We start from the raw sequence: 20,094 nt of genomic DNA, 5'->3' as shown, positions 1-20,094 counted from the left end.
TCTACCAATATTTCAACCACCCTATAACTGCTGGGTTAATTTTTTGTGTTTACAAGGAAAAATCTATAAGTATCACCCATATGAATTTCAAATGATAAAAGAAAAGGTAGCCAAACAAAAGATTCCTTATTCTTATGAAAAGCTCCACCACAAAAGAACTACTAGAAGGCTTAACTAAAACTTAGATGTAGGTGAAAAATCATGGCACATATTTTTATAGGTACCTTTTTACATCTAGGAATTCCCATATTGTAATATTTTTATACATTTTCCTTGTGGTGCTGATTAATAAGTACAATTAACATTTACTGAGTACTTATTATATGCCAAATAGAAAGTAGTAAAACTGGGGTTTGAACTAAGAAATTGCCTTGTTCTAAACCTTGAAGGGTTAAATTACTGGGACACTTTCGTATGGCTTAGTTTAATGTGACATTAAAGACAGAGTTTAATGTAACATTAAAGAGTTTAATGTGACATATATTCATGATTTTTCAAGCCTCTGTCCTCCCTGCTAAAGAATTTGGTCAAAATTCTTTAGCAATGGAGAGAAAGTCTCTGAAAATCCTATTCCTGCTTTAATTATCCCCTTTGAGTAAAAGAAAAGCAAAGACTATAGTTAACCTAAATTTGATATCTGGTTTTTACATTGGGTCACACTGGTGATGGGAAGCATACCAAGTCTCCTCCCAAATATGAATTGATGTAGCTGTCCAGAAACGGACCCAGTAAACACTAGTCGGAAAAGCATGGACTATATATTCGTGCAGATGCAGCTTCAGTGTTTGGCTGTACCAACTGCCATTTCCGTGCTCTTGTGATGGTGACTTAATCTCTCTGAGTCTGTTTTGTTATCCGTAAAACGCGGCTAATAAACACCACCTTTCAGAGTTGTATGAGTGGGGTACTATGGTAGCACATATTTAAGTGCCTTACACCTTGAAAGCACTAAAAAATATTAGGATTCCTAATACTGGTGGATTTGCAGGTAGCACACTAGGACAGTCTGTCCCAGATCACACAGGAAATAAATGCCTGGTGTTCCCATCTTCTTAGCCATTAATTTTTTCTTGTAGCAAGTTCAAGGAATGAAAAGTGAATTCTGGAGCTCTGGGGCCTCAGCTGGGTAGTTGTGTGGGAGCTTGAATACTACTGAGAAATTATTGCTGGAGGGAGAGGTACTAAGCACCCCTCCTCCTCCCAAGCAGTAGGCCTGCCAAGATCACTCTGCTCTTACCCTTCCCACTATTTCCAGAAACTATGACACCTGTGCTGAGTTTTCCCTTCACCTTTGCACTGAGACTTTGGGTCTCAAGGAGTTAGCACCTGAAATGGTCCAATCAGCACATTGAGAAGGAGAGGATAACTATTTTCTCAAGATCTCTATGACTAACACTACAAGTGACAGATTCAGGAGATTCTCTCTACTTCCCGCCCTAATCCCTCCTTCCTTGATAAATGAGGAAAAATTCTAGTTCGAAATTTGATGTAATTCTTGGTTTACTAAAAGAGAAGCACCATCAAACCAAATTTTTCGTGGGTTGTCTAAGAAGAGGTTGAAATACCACTTTGTAAATTAACTTCATTTCATACACTAAGCCATGTGTCTCTGAGAGAGTAATGCCAGGGAAGAGCCTACAGAAAATTTAGGCCTTTTTGGGTGTGTGTGGAAAATTACCAGCACACTGCTGCCCAGAGGCTGAAACCAGTCTGATTTTCATTCTAAGAGCAAATTAATTTATTTTTCTTAGCTCTCTTATTTAGCACGGAATGAATGGATACTTTTTAATGTCTCTCGCAGTGATATTCAATTTAACAAGTAACTAATCATGAATAAACAGTGCCATCAATAGAAGAGGAAAATTTCCACTTCTCATGTTGATACAAAGAATAATCTGAAAAAAACTGACTTTTTCATCTAGAACTATCAAAGAAACACAATGAATTTTATTCATTTTTATGTAATTAAAGCTTTACAAAGACCTTACGTGTGATTGAAAATAATGTGTCATGAATGTCTGATCTGAAGCTGGAAAAATACAAAAAAGGATTCGCAGACATTAGCCAAATTATGATCTTGGCAAAATTCAATGTAACCCTGTTTTCTCTACGTAAAATAATGCATAATGAAAAAGATCCTCATATCTTTTATACTGCTGTAGTTAAAGACAGCAAGTCACTAAACTTTTAAGTCAATGAAAGAGTCACTTCTAAGCTATACTGAGTATTTAAATAGAAAGTGTTTGGCAGTTATTCCTTTGCATCTTTCTGAAATATTCCCAATTCTCAAAGAGCTTTATTTTGTTTCAGGTTTAACTTCAGTGCTGAGAATGGTACTCAGATGTCAAACAATTCTATAGAAGTGTGGTGTAGACACGTGCATCCAGCAATTGACTATATAGGATATTGTGAGACCTAACCCCATATAAGGTTGGAAGTCTAATGTGCTTCTGATCCATGTCAGAGTGTCTGATGAATGTATACTCTAAGGGGAAATCTAAATTATCTCAGAGATTCTGGTTGTAGAGAATTGAACTAACTTTAAGCTTCTACTTATGATTATCTACCATTTTCTAGTAGGCACTAAAAATGCTCACATGACAGACTGTGGCAGCATGAATCCATGGAATTAGTATTTTTTGGAACCTGCATGTGCAATGTGATTTACCAGTTCTTTCATCCATAATGAATTTTGGTTATATAATACCAAGTACAAAGGAAATCCACTAAAATCAAGGCCATGCTCAGCTTCAAAGCAATGTCGAGTGACAAAATACAGAAGTTAAGCCTGAAAATCCAAGTTTCCTTATTCATGCAAATTGACTTTTTAAAGATTCATTTCCCTATCAGCACATTGCCCACACTTCTAATTCTTGCATCTTAAAAAACAGAGAAACAAATCTACAAGCACTTTTAAAGAACAGCTTTCATGCCTTTTAAAAGTAATTTGAAAAGGGGCTGGTGTATGTGTGTGTATTTAGTTCTCTTACTATAACTGTAGGTCCATACATTAAGTAGAAGAATTAAGCGGGGAATAAACCTTTAACAATGAAGAAATGTGACTTAATTACTGGCCTGACACTTTATAGTCCTTGCTGGGTTTGCCTGTGCACAGTGATTTGATGGAGATGGCTTCCATGTTATTTGTGGATGTACCCATGCTGCTTCCACTCTCAGAAATGTTTTATTTTATTACTTCTCATCCTTTGAGAACCAGTTCAGATTATGTCCACATAATGTCTTTCCCATTTCCTTCCTGGAAGAAATCTCTCCAGACTCATTCCCATGGAATTTGGTTTGTACTTTTCCATGTCTCACTTTCTCTATTTTACTAAGAGTATCTTTTCTGCTACAATTCAATGTAATTTCAGGCAGGATGAGTGCCTGCTGCTGCTAAGTCGCTTCAGTCGTGTCCGACTCTGTGTGATCCCGTAGACGGCAGCCCACCAGGCTCCCCCGTCCCTGGGATTCTCCAGGCAAGAACACTGGAGAGGGTTGCCATTTCCTTCTCCAATGCAGGAAAGTGAAAAGTGAAAGTGAAGTCACTCAGTCGTGTCCGACTCTTAGCGACACCATGGACTGCAGCCTACCAGGCTCCTCCGTCCATGGGATTTTCCAGGCAAGAACACTGGAGTGGGTTGCCATTTCCTTCTCCAATGCAGGAAAGTGAAAAGTGAAAGTGAAGTCACTCAGTCGTGTCCGACTCTTAGCGACACCATGGACTGCAGCCTACCAGGCTCCTCCGTCCATGGGATTTTCCAGGCAAGAGTACTGGAGTGGGGTGCCATTGCCTTCTCCGAAAATTTCACCATAATACAATTAGAGTGCTAGATGAAGGCCTCACTCAGAAACACTTTGTTGTTGTTCAGTTGCTCAGTCGTGTCCGACTCTTTGCGACCCCATGGACTGCAGCATGTCAGGTTCCCTGTCCTTCACTGTCTCCCCGAGTTTGCTCAAACTCATGTCCATTGAGTCGGTGATGCCAGAAACACTTCAAGACTTAATAAAGTCTTCTCTTTCTCTTCAGTGCTAACATTTTACATCAGGCTCACTGATTACTTTCTCCAAGTATATCCTTGTTAATCCTGCCCCCTCTTCAGGATTTTTTAAAAAAAATTTTGTATCCACTTAGCAATTTTTAAAATCAGTTGCATGTTGTGCAAAAATTAGTACTCATTTACTTTATGTCGCTCTTTAATTTTTCTTAGGTAATTTCAAGTGTGTATTTTTGAAATTCTCAACAAGATGATAAATTCCCATCGGCAATAATCATGTTATGCTATTTCTTGGACATGTTCCTGCCCTAATTCCCCACTCTTCACTGCTCTAGGCACCTCCATTCTCTTATCCTATGGCTCTAAACCAGGGATTGGTAAGCTACAGTCTGCAGGCCAAATGAGGCACTTGGCCTGTTTTTATACAGCCTGTGGATCAAGAATGGCTTTTACATTTTAAGTGGATTAAAAAAAATCAAAAGAAGTTCCAAAATGTGAAAATGTTATGAAATTCAATCTCATTGTCCATAAACAAAGCTTTATGGAAGTACAGTCACTTCTTATCATGTGTCTGTAGCAGAGTTGAATAGCTTCAAAGAAACCTTAAGGCCTTCAAAGCCTAAGATATTTACTGTTTGGCTCTTTACTCAGAAAGTTTCCTGATCCCTGACCTAAAACTTTGCTGACATTGGTTTTGGGATCTGGTTATCTTTTTTAGATATCTCTAGCCTTTAGTTTTTAGATGCTTTAAAAAGTTTTCTCTGTGAGGAAACAAAGTTTTCAGAATCTTCACATCAACACACAGACTATACATACTGGAGACATAACTAGAAGTATGTTTGTGTATCATTCTATATTCCTTTAACTTTAGGATGTCTCAAAAGTTTTCAAAAAACGAGTTATGCTTCCAAGGGATGTACAGCAAACATTCTTTGGGAAAAGTAAAGCCACTTTTAGAATGGTAACCACAACTTTTGTTGAGATTTCAATTCTGCATCAGGATATTGTGTTTTATAAATATGAGGTCAATACTAAGGCAAGTTCCACATGATCACAGAGCTAACACACTAACAGAACTGAAGAACACAACCAAATGAGATACTTGATGAAAGAATGAATCATTCATCCGAGCTCTCTGCATGAAAAAGCACTTAAATGTCTGTGAAACCACTAAGTAGAAAAAACCACTAAGAACCTAGACTTGGGTCAATATAGGACCAATTCTAGGTTTTTTAATTTTTAAGAAATAGTCTAAAGGAGATGGCAACAAACAGGAACAAACTCCATATTAGCTGCTCTAAAAATATGAGTTTATTTCCTGTTTGATTTACTAAATCCTACCCATAAGATGCTATGGTTTGGATTCCTTTGAAGTGCACAAAAGAGAGAAAAAAAACACCACCACAGATTGACATTTGCATTTTCTCTCAAGTGATAGCAATGAAACACTGTAGAGGAAAACAGCAAGGGAAAAAAACATAGCAATAGTTAAAAAAAAAAAGTATTCCTTTACCTTGTTCTTGCTTAATCCTCTCTCTTTCTGCATATCCTGCAGTCAGCATGTTAATTCTGTTAAGCCACCTGAAATAACAAATATCAGTAACATTGCAACTGAATTTCTTATAATTTACCTTTTTGGAAATATTTATTTTCAAATGCATATGAGTATATGGAATAACCTCAGATAAAAGATGTGTTGTTTTTTTGTTACTCTTAACACATGGAGTTGTCAATAAGTTATAATTTGCTGTAGTACAAACTGTTCCCACAGTAAAGATGCTATTTCACTAGAAAAGTCTTGGGCAAGCCTGTATATATCTGCAATATAAAGGGGTCTGAGATGACCAAAGTCCTATAATTAGTTTTGATGAATCTCTTTTACATTTAATGATCCAAGGGGAAACACATCTGAGTAGTACTATGGAAATCTGTCTCTAAATACAAGGGTATTTGGTTTTTCCAAAACAAAAATTACATATACAATTTTAACCTATGTTTTGGATCCTGAAAATTTATTTCCACAAACAATAGTAATTTAAAATTAAATCTTAGTTCTCTCCTCTTTCAGGAGAATTGCTATTGCCAACATAGGGGACTACCTGAAGCAAAGAACTGCTTCAATCTCCATCTTTTGTTCCATTACTCTGGTAACTGTTTACACTGCATCAGATTATTGAATCACAAAGTCTTTAAACTAACTTGACAATTTTTCACTGGTTAATCCTGAACTATGATTCATATATTTTCCCAAATAAGAAAGTAAGGGAGAATCAGCCTTCTAAACCAGCTAATAGAGTTAATATTAAATTGTGGAATAATCTGATCTTAACATATTTTAAAAAAATTGTTTTTGAGAACTTCTTCTCCTAAGAGATTATTTCCCCTGTCAACTAGAAGATGAATATCTCTGAAGTGACTCATATACTTCATCACTGTGCCAAGTGGTGTTGACTGTGCATCAGATACTGAGAATATCTTGAAGAGAGAGGGAGGAAAGTTGTTTCTCTAATGGACAAAATCACACCCATGGAAATTTAAGGCTTAATTTTAGGAACAAGTCACTTAAAGCTCAACTTTGACAAAACCTACAGTGCAATGATTACCTCAAGTATGTCTGGGAAGTAAAAAAGGGAGCAGAAATGAAAACAAAAAGTAATCAAATGAATTCAGTACGATGGTATATACACACATAATGCAGAAAATTATAAACTGTAAGAAGCTAACCTCATAACAAATAACCTTTTAAAAATGACTAATCATTAGTAAAAGGTCAACATGAAAATCTAGTCTATAGGTGACTTGTAGTAAGAAAGGAGTTGAATTTGTATTACAAGGCAAGTCTTAGCACCCTTAGGAAAGACTGGGTTGGTGCTTTTTGGGTAGAAATGATGTTGATATTCCACCAGAAGAACATTTATTGCTGAATTTTAATTCAGTACCTCCTATTTACTACTTCTTAATATATCACTGAAATTTAATTTTGTTATTAGCTAAAGAGCAATGAGGACTTGTATAAGATGAATAAAGAAACTAAAAAGAGGCTTCTTAATTTTTCAGCTCAACAACATTTATTAAATGTCTGTTATATGATGAACAATGAGCTATGTTTTAGGGGTCCAAAAATGAATAAGACACAATTTCTGCCTTTGATGAGCTCCAGGATTCTTAAATTTCACAAGACAATGAAAACATTAAACTACTTTTAGGAAGACAAATTCTGCCCACAATAAAAACTCTTTAGAAAGTATGTGTATAAACTTGGGCCAGGGTATACAAATACAAAAGGCTGAATGCTACACAGCTGTTGTTGCTGTCTTGGATAAGTCTCCTTAGGCCTTGGTTAGAAAATGCTTAACTAAACACTTGTTGCAGTTACGATTTGGTGTTTATATGCTATTATGAATAGCAGATATGACTGAACTGAACTGAACTGATGCATTAATTGAGGTAGAAATATTTAGGTGTGCCAGGTACTGTCCTAGGCATGGAGGATAGAGATAAATGAAATAAAGTATCTGTTTCCATGATGCCTATATTTTCAGTGAGGGAGACAGACAACATGCAGGAATAAGATTGGGCCTACGGTGAACATTCCAGTGAAGCTGCCAAGAACTGACACAGAATAACGTACTGAGAGGGAAATAAGAGTAAGAATTATGGAAGAAATGCACAAATAATAACTACTAAACAGAAACTGGTGAGTCCTGAGAATTACAATGACATATGTGCTGACATGAAAAGGAATACACAGGCCAAGTAAATTCAGTAAATAAGTCTCAGAATACTTGAGAAACATGATGTTTTATTTTCTTCCCACAGATTTTACACAGACTGGCAAAAAAGATTTTTTAATGTTTCAATGCTCATTTCTGAGGAGAGAACAGATGGATTGGTGGTAGGGTGCTCAAAAGTGTTTTTTGCAAATTACCTCACATTCCAACTTAAAGCTACTCAAAAAACAGAAGGTGAGGTTTTAATATTCTAACATTTATATTTGGGTATATGTATATTTGGGTATATGTATGAGTAAGTGTATGAATGTGTATACATACATGCAGATTTTATAGAAGTAAATTAAATCTAAAGATTGCCTTTTCATTCCAATTACTAGGTCCTGTCAAAACTGCTGCTGCTGCTGCTGCTAAGTCGCTTCACTCATGTCCGACTCTGTGCGACCCCATAGACGGCCTCCTACCAGGCTCCTCCGTCCCTGGGATTCTCCAGGCAAGAACACTGGAGTGGGTTGCCATTTCCTTCTCCAATGCATTAAAGTGAAAAGAGAAAGTGAAGTCGCTCAGTCGTGTCCGACTCTTAGCGACCTCATGGACTGCAGCCTACCAGGCTCCTCCGTCCATGGGATTTTCCAGGCAAGAGTACTGGAGTGGGGTGCCATTGCCTTCTCCAAAACTAGCACTACATTTTAAAAATACATATGATAATACTTTAGAAATTAGGAAATAACCAGATAAGGTATTTATTTATAATGATTATAATTATAATTATTTATCATTTCTTGAAGGCTTAGGTACATGCCTTCAAAGGACTACATATAGAATGAACCAATACCCAGGACATCTTGCTGTTATGTAATAATTAGGGTATTAAATAAAGTTGTTGGAGGGTGTCTTTCCCTATTACCAATCCTCTGTGAACATTGCCATTCACTCTCCTTCCTACTGACAAGTAATTTTTTAAACAACTTGTTTGTTGAAAATAGATACTGGGAATATGGTTATTAAAGAAAGAAAAAGCAAGGCAAAACAGTAACAGTCTATTATACTTAAATTTTTTAAAAACTTTCAGTATTTCAGGACAATTCAGAAGGTTGTAGTACACTATGGAAAGGCTAATATAAAATAGCACTCTGAAATGTCTGATATGGAGATGATGACATATTTGATCAGATTTATTTATTTTTTCTTTGATTCACTGCTTAGAAAAGGCAACAAAGTGAAACTTATGGGTTTGGCTTAGTTTTTTTCTGATATTCTGAACCAGATACATCCAAAGGAGTATCAGGGAAGAGTAGTGACATCATATACTTCTAAAGTTATTCCTAACACAGGGTAGAGAATGGAGACCAAGAATGGTGTTACAGCTAATAAAAATGCATTTTTGAGCAGGCTATTTTCTAAACCTAAAAAGACCCTGATTAGCAAGTATCCCAAATGATTAAATTATGTTAATTCTTAGATGGGAGTTAAACTGTGTTCTAGTGGATTTATCTTGTAGAAGAGGACATGCTCATATATACCACTTATTTTCTGTTTGGTTATGATGTTATAATCCTTCATGTTTATCCCAAGGGTACTGAGCTCAACTGTGAAAAAATGAATAGTAACTACAAGAACAGATTATAAAATAGTTAAAACACAAAATAGAGTAGCACCACTCCCCAGCAACTACATAATTTTCATTTTGAGAACAAGCTCAGCAAATTCTGATTGCCTCATGTGAAATTTCAAGAATGGCAACATACAAAGCAAGAGAAGATTGTGGAAACCAAATGCAAGGCTCAGTTCACAGAAATACAACCAATAACCCTAAAATTTATGTGGAACTATACAATACCCAGAATTGACAAAGAATTCCTGAGGAAAAAGAACAAAGCTGTAGGCATACCCCACCCCTGCAACACACACTAACTTCAGACAATACTACAAAGCAACAGTAATCAAAACAGTATGCTATCAGCACAAAAACAGACATATGGATCAATGGAACAGAATAGAGTCCAGAAATAAATTCATACATCTACACTTAATCTTCAACAAAGGAGGCAAGAATACACAATGGAGAACAGGTAGTCTCTTGAAGCAAGTGATGTTAGGAAAGCTGGACAGACTCATACATACCAATGAAGTAAGAACATAACCTCTCACCATACACAAAAAAACTCAAACTCAAAATGGCTTAAAGACATACATAAGACAACACCATAAAACTCTCAGAAAAGAACATAGGCAAAACATTATCTGACATAAACTATAGCAGTATTTTCTTAGGTCAGTCTCCCAAGGCATTAGAAATAAAAGCAAAAATAAACAAATGGGACCTAATAAAACTTATAAGCTTTTGCACAGCAAAGGAAATCATAAACAAAACAAAAAGACAATGTAAGGAATGCAAGAAAATATCTGCAAACCATGGATTTTTCTGTAAGATGGTATGGAAAACCCTGAACAAACTTTTTGGCCAACCCAATATGTGAAAATGAATCACTTCACTGTACACAAGATACTAACACAACATTGTTAATAACTTCAAAAAAGAAAGGCTCAATTTTCCTATTAAATATAAAAAGAGTTTATCAAGTTTTTCAACACCTTTCTTTGCCCTTTCCTTAAATTCATATCCTTGCTTTGGAAAAATCGTGCCTATATTCCAAAGTGTCAAAGAACAAGATTATTTATGACAGCATATTAAGTGTTCATTGAGTGCATTCAAGCACATTTATGAAGATGTAGTTTTGTGCTTAAAAATATCTGAACACAAATTCCTTAGAGATATACAAAGAAAGGTATATGGTGTAAAAGCCCAAAGTATATATTGTGTTGGCCAAAAAGTTCATTGGGGTTTTTGGTCACATTGTATGGAAAACCCCAACGAACTTTTTGGCTAACCCAATAAAAGGAATATATACTGAAAGGAAACACTTATATAGCACTTACAATTTAACAGGCACTATTCTAAGCCTTTCATGTGTGCTTATTTGCTCCTCATAAAAGTTCTATGGATGAAGATGGTTATTATCACCACTTTTACAAGAGCTTAATATCTGACATAGAGAGGTTAAGTTCTACATCCATGGTCATACAGCTAGTAAGTGGGATAGCTGGAATTTGGACAGCTTGGTTCCAAAGTTCATACTCTAAACTACTATGCTATTCTGTATCTCCATATGCTATTCTGTAACTCCCTATTCTGTATCTCTGTATAATGTGTTGGCACATTATATATGTAACATGCACTGCCTGGTGAAGACCTATAAAAGGAAATATTTTCAATCTTAAACTCAATTTCTACAAATCTAGAAAAAGGAAAGGGGAAAGGAAAGAAAAAGGAAGAAAGGATCAATAAGAGCCAAAATGGAAACAAGAAGCTGTATGTTGTAGATGATAAAAAAAATATATATATATATATATATGGAGAAGGCAATGGCACCTCACTCCAGTACTCTTGCTTGGAAAATCCCATGGAGGGAGGAGCCTGTTAGGCTGCAATCCATGGGGTTGCTAAGAGTCGGACACGACTCAGCGACTTCACTTTCACTTTTCACTTTCATGCATTTGTGAAGGAAATGGCAACCCACTCCAGTGTTCTTGCCTGGAGAATCCCAGGGATGGGGGAGCCTGGTGGGTTGCCGTCTATGGGGTCGCACAGAGTCGGACACGACTGAAGTGACTTAGCATAGCATATATATATATACAGATTTTCCCAGAGGCATCACATAACCATGTGCCATCTAATCACTTGGTTGCACAATCCTGTTCAGCAACAGAAGAAAGGTGACAGAAAGATATACCAACTAAGCTTAGGCTTGAATTACTGAGATGGCTATTCTGTCATAAATACTCTGCACTTGGAAAAGTCAGCTTTTTTTGTGGGGATCTTTATTTTCCTCACTTGGGAATAAATTTGGAGACATATTCCTGAAATGGACTTAAAATTTTTTTTTTCTGCAGTGGGTATTTTTTGGCCTTTATATATATATATATATATATATATATATATATATATATTTGGCCTATATATGGATTTTGGAACATTTTTGGTAAACTTAAAAAGTCAATGAGTTTATTTTGACATTTTAAAATGCTATTCTTTAAAATTAGGTATAGAGTTATGGCTGGGTCCATTTTATTTTAAATCTGATCTAGAAACTTCAGTGATATTTTTCTCTAAGCATTAATGGGGAAAACTGAGAATTCTAAGCCTAACAGACTAAGTATTTTGAAATATAAGTAACATTTTACCTGTTCATATCATCAAGATGCTCAGCAGCAAAATAAAAGCTTTTGATTTTAGGATGACAGGCTTTGAATGCACTGCAAAAGGAAACAGAGTACATTCATTTCAGATTGGGAAATAAGTTAGAACCAGATAATTTTTATGGATAAAATTGCCTCAAATCTAACCTGAGTACGAATATATAATGCTTCTACCATGATGACAGAAATCAGTTAAAAATTCAATTTTCTGCCCACAAAACTGCTTTCTTATTACCTCAATTTGAAAGCATTAGCCAAGCAATCTATAATTTAAAAGCTAGAAATTAAAAATCAAAACAAAATCCCCAAAAAACCCTTCCTTTCTCTCCCTTGACCCAAATAAAGTCAACTTACTATTTCTTGCGGCATTCACTGGCTCTATCAATTTTAAATTCAGGCAGGCTGATGAATCCTTCTGCTTTTTCATCCTGAAGAGGCAACACTCATGTTTAGGATATTATATACAAAGGTTTAAAGCTGACACTAATATATAACTATGTCTTAAATATCTATACTAATAAAACAGTTCATTTAATCCCTTAAATTAGACATTTGAGAGATTAGAATTTCACTCTTACCTGTTATAGTCCATTAAACTGAATGTATATTTTGAACATTTAGAATAGTAAATATTAAAATATATATACAGAATGTTTAAAAATTCTTTCTATATTAAAGACAGAAAAAATAATTTAATTCTCAATGTAAAACCTGTTTTCTAAGTATTTTTCCCAGAATGCATACAGACTTTTATAACATATAAAATAACTTTAGTCCACATATACAATTAAATTTCCTCCCATTTTAAATGTCCAGATGTAACATATAGGGATATCTATTAATTCAGTTCCTTTTCTACCTCCAAAAGAATCTCTTATCAAACAAATTAAATAATTATTTTGTGTACTCAACATTTTACAAGTGGATAGGGTAAGTTGATTTTCAAATATCTGACTTGGTTTACATGCTATACATATATATATATATATATATATATATATATATATATATATATAATGTTATTTTTCACTTGGAAAATTGAATGAAGTCCATAAAGTCCCTCCCTCTCTAATGTGGGATAGAAATACAAGATAGGAGAATTATCTAAAATCTCATGTTAGATATAAGTTATTTCAACTAGTCTAAGCTTCCCTCATTGCTCATTTGGTAAAGAATCTACCTGCAATGCAGGAGACCCATGTTGGATTCATGGATTGGGAAGATCCCCTGGAGAAAGGGAATGGCAACCCACTCCAGTATCCTTGCCCGGAGAATCCCATGGACAGAGGAACCTGGCAGGCTACCGTCTATGGGGTCACATGAGTCGGACACAACTTAATGACTAAATCAACTAAGTATTTTTGGCTAAACCCTTTAATCATTGTTGTTTCTTTCATGTACACAAGCCAATTCTAAGACATTTACTCCCAAACATTGACGTGTGCTATACCAGTTCATGGCTTCTTATATATCAAATTCAAGAGACATTACACATTCCCACCTGCTATCTCAAAGAAAAAGAATAGAGATTCTCAATTCTTTTAGTGTGTGTATGTATGTTTATATGTAAAACTTAGTAAAATTTGATGCTAATGATAGTGACTAATATGTATGCTATATACAAAAGTAGTGTTGTAACTTCCAATATTTTTTAATGAAGAAGAGGTGAAGTCACTCAGTCGTGTCTGACTCTTTGTGACCCTATGGATTGTAGCCTACCTACAGGCTGCTCTGTCCATGGGATTCTCCAGGCAAGAATACTGGAGTGGGTTGCCATTTCCTTCTCCAGGGGATCTTCCCAACCCAGGGATCGAACCCGGGTCTCCCACATTGCAGGAAGATGCTTTACCCTCTGAGCCACCAGGGAAGTCCATTTTTATTTTCTTCCAATCTTGGGGTAAATACAATAGTCTCAAATCTCTTTCTTAACTTTGATTTCTCTTATGTTACCCTTGATGTTTTTAATGTTAAAATTTAAAATTTTGAAAAATTTAAAAAACTTTTGGGGTAGTTATGATCTCTCCATTATACTGAAAAAAAAAATAGTGGTCAGTAGACAATCTACAAGTGATCTAAAATAAAGAGAAACATAAAGAAGCTATGTTTTTATACTATTTCATTGACATATAAAAAGTACTTAGCCAGCACACTATTTAAAACCATGTATATATTTTTTAATGATAAAACAAGTTAACAAAAGAAATTTTTGTTTAAAAATGAATAAATTTATATTAAAAAAAAACAAACAAACAAACTTGAGGACTTCACTGCTAGTCCAGTGGTTAAGACGCCACTTTCCAATGCAGGGAGCATGGGTTCAATCCCACATACCATGCAGTGTGGCCAAAAATAAAGAAATAAATAAAAACTTAAAGTGAACTGATAGATGGCTATAGCAATGGAAGCAAATGTAGAGTTAAGAGAATATAAAAAAAAATGAGGTATACTGTATATTTGTTGTGATATTTGACAGGTTATATAATTACTCTGAATATAAATCTAATTACCACAAATGAAACAGGAAATCATAAGAACAATTTGCATTTGTTATATACTCTCCCCTTCCCTCCCCTATTGGGTCAAATGAAATGAATACTTGCAGATTTTTAAAGCTAGTCTACTAGTTCATTTATTCTTTAAGAAAAACTGAAGCAAATGCAGATATTAATTAACTTGCTGCTTCTCCATCCATGGGATTCTCCAGGCAAGAACACTGGAGAGGGTTGCCATTTCCTTCTCCAGTGCATGAAAGTGAAAAGTGAAAGTGAAGTCACTCAGTCGTGTCCGACTCTTAGTGACCCCATGGACTGCAGCCTACCAGGCTCCTCCGTCCATGGGATTTTCCAGGCAACAGTATTGGAGTGGGGTGCCAATGCCTTCTCCAATTAATTAACTTAACTTACTATAAAAGACTTCCTTTCAAAAAAGCAAACATAAAAAAATGTAAAACACTGAACAAAAGCAAGACATTTAAAAATCTTTATCAAATCTCTCTCTCTATATATAATCCTTTTAAGTAAGCTATTGCTTGAATTAGCTTCATATTTTTAACTAGATATACAGGATTTTACTATATATTACCTATGTTTCAGACATGTTTCATTAGAGTAATTGAGACAACTGCCTTCACAGAATCCCACAATGCAACCATTTTAAGAAGGCAGACTGAAAAATTACTAGAAGTCTCGTGAATTAGCCTTAAGTTGATTATATTTTAAAATATAAATCTTAAAACAGTGATTCTTTTGGTTAAAAACAAAATGAATAAGAAAACAAAATGTGCTTGTCTTACCTCCTCATTAATATACCAATAGAGGGATGCATCCTTTAGGACAAACCAGTATTTCTTCCATTTCTGTGAAAAATAACTCTTCGCATCTTTCTTTTTCCAAAGCCAGCCCTCACAGTCACCACGGCCAAGATCTTTGCAAGAAATTCGTCTTTTGCTTTTGCCAGCTATAGGACCTAAAAATAATAGTGGGTAAATGTACTCTTTAAGTTAATCTATAGATCATAAAAGGTAGAAGATTAATCTATAGATCATAAAAATAAGTCTGTATATTAAACCTTAAAAATATTTATTTTCTCATTGTATTAAAATAAAAAAAACTGGAAAATTTTAATACCTTTTCATCTACATGGACATAAAATTTAATTCGAAATGCATGGTCCCAGTCTGAGAACCTGTTGAGACCACTTGTAAAGGGTACCTTGTACCATAATTGACCTGAAGGAGAAGCTGATCTTTGTAGCTCTTGTGCTAGGGGGTGGTTCTCTTCCACACCACACTGGGCTCAGGCGAGAGAGGATGGGTGAAGTGGGCTGGTGACTGTTCCAGTGTAGACTAAGCAGCTAACTGTTTCATTTACTTTTCTTACCTTTGTTTTTCTTCTTTGATTTGTGCTGCAGAGAAGACTGCTGAAATGTCTGAAATCAAAGATGGGGAAGAATGTTATTTGATACACAGAGTGCCACTGAAGTACCAACAGTCACAGAAAACACTGAAAAGCTGAATGGAACAGTGACTCTGAACCCCAGTGAACAAAAGTACTTTCTTTTTCCAAAGACTCAAAACAAATTCAAAAATCATGCCACTAAACTTTCTTATCTCTTGTGAAGCAGGAGAGAATAATATTATCTTTGTCCTTATTCTGTAGGCAGAGAAATAGGGATACAAAGCAGTGGTGAAACTCAGGGCTCTTAAACATGCCGAGTACTACTGTGTACCTTTTTTAGGGGTTTAGAGTGCCTTCTCAGACAATGTCTCACTTGATTTTCACAAAATTTTACGAAGGAGTCAAGCAAATATGACTATCACTTGTTCCTTTGAAGTTCATTCTACTCCATAAGCCATCACTAGCTACTGATCTCCTAGGCAACACTCCCAGGTGTTAAATACTGGGGTGGCCGAAAGTTCATCTGGGTTTTTCTGTAACAGCTCAAAGAAAACTTAAATAAACTTTTTGGCCAACCTAGTATTTCAGTACTTGAATCAATATTTTCTTCTCACACCTACTTTTGCCTCTATTACACAGAACTAATCTTCATGTCGGAGAAGGCAATGGCACCCCACTCCAGTACTCTTGCCTGGAAAATCCCATGGGCAGATGAGCCTGGTGGGCTGCAGTCCATGGGGTCGCTAAGAGTCGGGCACGACTGAATGACTTCACTTTCACTTTTCACTTTCATGCATTGGAGAAGGAAATGGCAACCCACTCCAGTGTTCTTGCCTGGAGAATCCCAGGGACGGGGGAGCCCGGTGGGCTGCCGTCTAGGGGGTCGCCCAGAGTCGGACACGACTGAAGCGACTTAGCAGCAGCAGCAATCTTCATGTAGGTGATGTCAGTACACTGGCTCCTCAGTCCCTTAGCTCCAATGCTCTTTACTTCTCCATTCTCCAGCTATCCACCCCCATGGCCCTATGTTTGTTATTCTTAAGCACACTCCAACAACTGCCTCTATTATCTCCATTCTACATAGTACACTACCTCCAACCCAGCAATTTTTTAAAAGAAAATCTCCACTCAAGTATCCAATTTATTGACATTACCACTGTTTTGTGCCTTTATTTCTCTTATTCCACTTGATTTCCACAGAACACCTTTATAACCATTCCCTGGAGCTATACTTCCTGCATCATGCTTGCCTAGCTAAACAGCCATCCATTAAACCCACCTATCAGTCCATTCCACGCTAAGGACCAGAAGAGTGTAATGTCTTAACAGAGAAACCCACAACTGGTTTAGCTTTCAATTAATGACTATAAATCACTGGTTCTAGTCAGTCTACTAAACTAGATTGTTCACTAGTCTAAATAAGGTTAAATTCATATGACTAGCTAGTTAGGGTAGAGAGAACAGTATACATAATTTTAATTCACAGATAATCCCTCAAAATGAATTTTAGGTAACAGATTCTTCTTTTTCTTTACAAAGGTATATCTGTAAGGAACAACTGGATTTTGTCTACATAAAATCTGCTGGCCTTGGGTTTATACAGAAAATTCATATTACGTGACATACTTTATTTAATATCTTTGCTTATAAAATAACATTCTTTGTTGTTTAATTGCTAAATCATGTTCAACTCTTTTGTGACCCCATAGACTATAATAATTTTCACAATTTGTATATGGTTTACATAATTCTTGGGAATATAATATTATGGATGGGTATTAGTCCTAAAGATAAGGATCAAATAATTTGCTGACATTCAGTGTAACCCAGAGATAATCATCCAATATGTATGTGGGATGTGTGTGTGTATAAATCAGTTGCAGGATCCATGGCTATAGAAATACACAATTAATTTTAGAGAGAAAGCATAAAAGATAAAACCCATCATGTTATGCTAATTTTCTTGAGTGCACTTTGCTTCAGAATAATAACTCAAATAATAACTCAGGCTAGTATGTTTAAGTATAGTTAATTTACATATAGTTATTTTCCCTAAATTGTTTGGCTGTAAAATTACTGATTAGGTTTTTTTCGTTTAGTGTTACCACAAGTAATCATTATAATTTAACAGCTCATTATTTTTAAAAATGACAAAGATGGGGGTGGTTTGTTTTTTAGGAAGCTACATGGATAACAGACAGCTTTAAAGAACTGAGTTATATAATGTACTTCCTATGCTTTTTGCACATTACTTCTTAGAACCTGAAGGTCTAGTTTAAAATCTACACAAAATGTATTTTATGCTCTCTAGGTTTTCTTTTTCAACAAGATTATCTTTTCTTTCCCTATAGAAATATATTCTCATACTTATCATTATCATGAGTGCAGAGTATAATCAGCATACATATTGTTGGAACCTAAGAACTCTGAGGCACACAATACAGATTTATCCATCATTCAAAGAAGCAAAGCTTTAGCTATCTTTTTAAAATATTGTAAATACTACAACGACATTCCCTTAAAAGAGACTTCATTATTTTTTCAAGTGACGTGATATTTTCTAAAATGAAAGTTAATTGAACTATATTCTTTTGAAAGTAATGGAAAAAAACAATGAAAACTACAGTTAAGGAAATAGGTCCCTTGTGTAGAAAAGAGTTAATATAGCAGGCCTGAGGCTGCTATCATAGAAGGGCCTGCTTGCAAGGCTGGCCCTCCGCTGACATATGGGAACTTGGCTAGTAAAACAATTCTCTGTATTGACATGCAGCCTCCCTAAGCAATAAGACTACTTTGCCCACCTGGGGACTAAACACTTGCTTTAATTTCAGGACAGGAAAAGTAGCTGCTAGGCAGAGGATGCCTATGTAACCAATTCAATAAAGTCTTTGGGTACTGAGTCTTTAACAGGCTCCCCTGGGCAGAGACACTACACACGTGTGACTGCATTTTTGCTGCTAAGTGAAGTATACTCTGCATGATCTATCATGAGGAGAGAGCACAGGAAGCCTGTAGGTAGATTTCTTTAGATTCCATGGTCTCTTTTTTCCATACCAATCTGGCTGGATACCCTTGCTGCATCACTGTAATAAAATCTTAGCTGTGGATAGAACACAGAGTCTTCTGAGGCCTAGTCAATCACTGGACATGTGGGTGATTTGGGATCCTGAAATAGACTCATTTTCAAAAGATTACTTTAAAACTTATATCAGAAACTGTTTAATACTCACATACATAAATAAGCTCCTGATAGTGAAGGTTTCCTCATGTTATCAGCAGGTATGATTAAATACCCTGAGGTGCAAATTTACAATCCTGTGTAGTCTTTCTTAGTAAAAAAGATGGAATTATTCATTCTGACAGGTATTTGATATCACATCCCCAGTTTCTGACAACATCACGAAATATTTAATAAAAGAAGGACACTAAGAACAGACACATGACTACAATGGATAACAGCAAATCATATAAAGTGTTATGACCAATGTAGAAAAACAAGGGGCTTGGAATCTTTGCTTTCATGATAAATGTTTTTCTCACAATAGAGAAAATTTGTAATATACTTTATTTCTGTATTTTTCTTAATAGTTTCAGATCACCCTTCTTCCAGGTTCATGTTTAATAAGCATGCTCTTTAGAAGTTCTTTCATAGCAGTCTGTGAGTAGCAAACACGTCTAGATATTTATGTTTGAAAATATAAAAACCCTTCACTCTTAAATAATATTTAGATGGGTATAGAATTCTGAGTTGAAAATAATTTTCCCTTTGCAATCTGAATATATCACTTTATTTTCTTTTAGCATCACTGCCCTTAAAACATCTGTAGCTACTCTCACTCATTATAATTTGTCTTTAGTCTCTCTGTTAAGTTTTAAAATATTTTCCTCTTTATCCCTGATATTCTGCAATTGCTCTCTGATGTGTCTAGGTTACAAATGATATTAATGAACCCCATTTCAAATTCATTGTGTTGTACTTGAAGGCGTTATTTCTTCAATCCTGAAAATTCTTAGGCATTCTCTCTCCAAATGGCCTTCTTTACTTACTTTCTCTTTTTTGTCTCCAGATGTATGTTGGTATCTCTCAATTTACCAACTATCTTTAATACTGCTATCCTTTCATATTTCCTCAATGCTTTTTAGGTGAATTTACTGTTTTCCAATTTTCTAATTCTCTGATTTTACATACCTGTATAAAGTTTATTTTACCTA

The 20,094-nt window shown here is 35.4% G+C and overlaps 1 protein-coding gene across 5 annotated transcripts in view; it reads right to left on the bottom strand.

The window, feature by feature from the left end:
* Window positions 1-20,094, bottom strand: part of CNKSR2 (connector enhancer of kinase suppressor of Ras 2) — a 284,401-nt gene that overhangs the window by 51,008 nt on the left and 213,299 nt on the right. For all 5 annotated transcript variants that reach the window (XM_006048929.4, XM_006048925.4, XM_006048926.4 and 2 more), the window contains 5 exons: window positions 15,865-15,913; window positions 15,279-15,451; window positions 12,341-12,414; window positions 11,972-12,043; window positions 5,509-5,576 (listed from right to left, as the gene is read on the bottom strand). In XM_006048929.4, coding sequence (XP_006048991.1) covers window positions 5,509-5,576; window positions 11,972-12,043; window positions 12,341-12,414; window positions 15,279-15,451; window positions 15,865-15,913 — 436 coding nt within the window. The remainder of the gene's footprint in view (window positions 1-5,508; window positions 5,577-11,971; window positions 12,044-12,340; window positions 12,415-15,278; window positions 15,452-15,864; window positions 15,914-20,094) is intronic.

The sequence above is a fragment of the Bubalus bubalis genome, chromosome X (genome assembly GCF_019923935.1).
Source record: "Bubalus bubalis isolate 160015118507 breed Murrah chromosome X, NDDB_SH_1, whole genome shotgun sequence".
Classification (NCBI taxonomy): Eukaryota; Metazoa; Chordata; class Mammalia; order Artiodactyla; family Bovidae; genus Bubalus; species Bubalus bubalis.
Note: the sequence above shows the minus strand (reverse complement) of the source record. Positions and strands in the feature narration are given on the sequence as shown.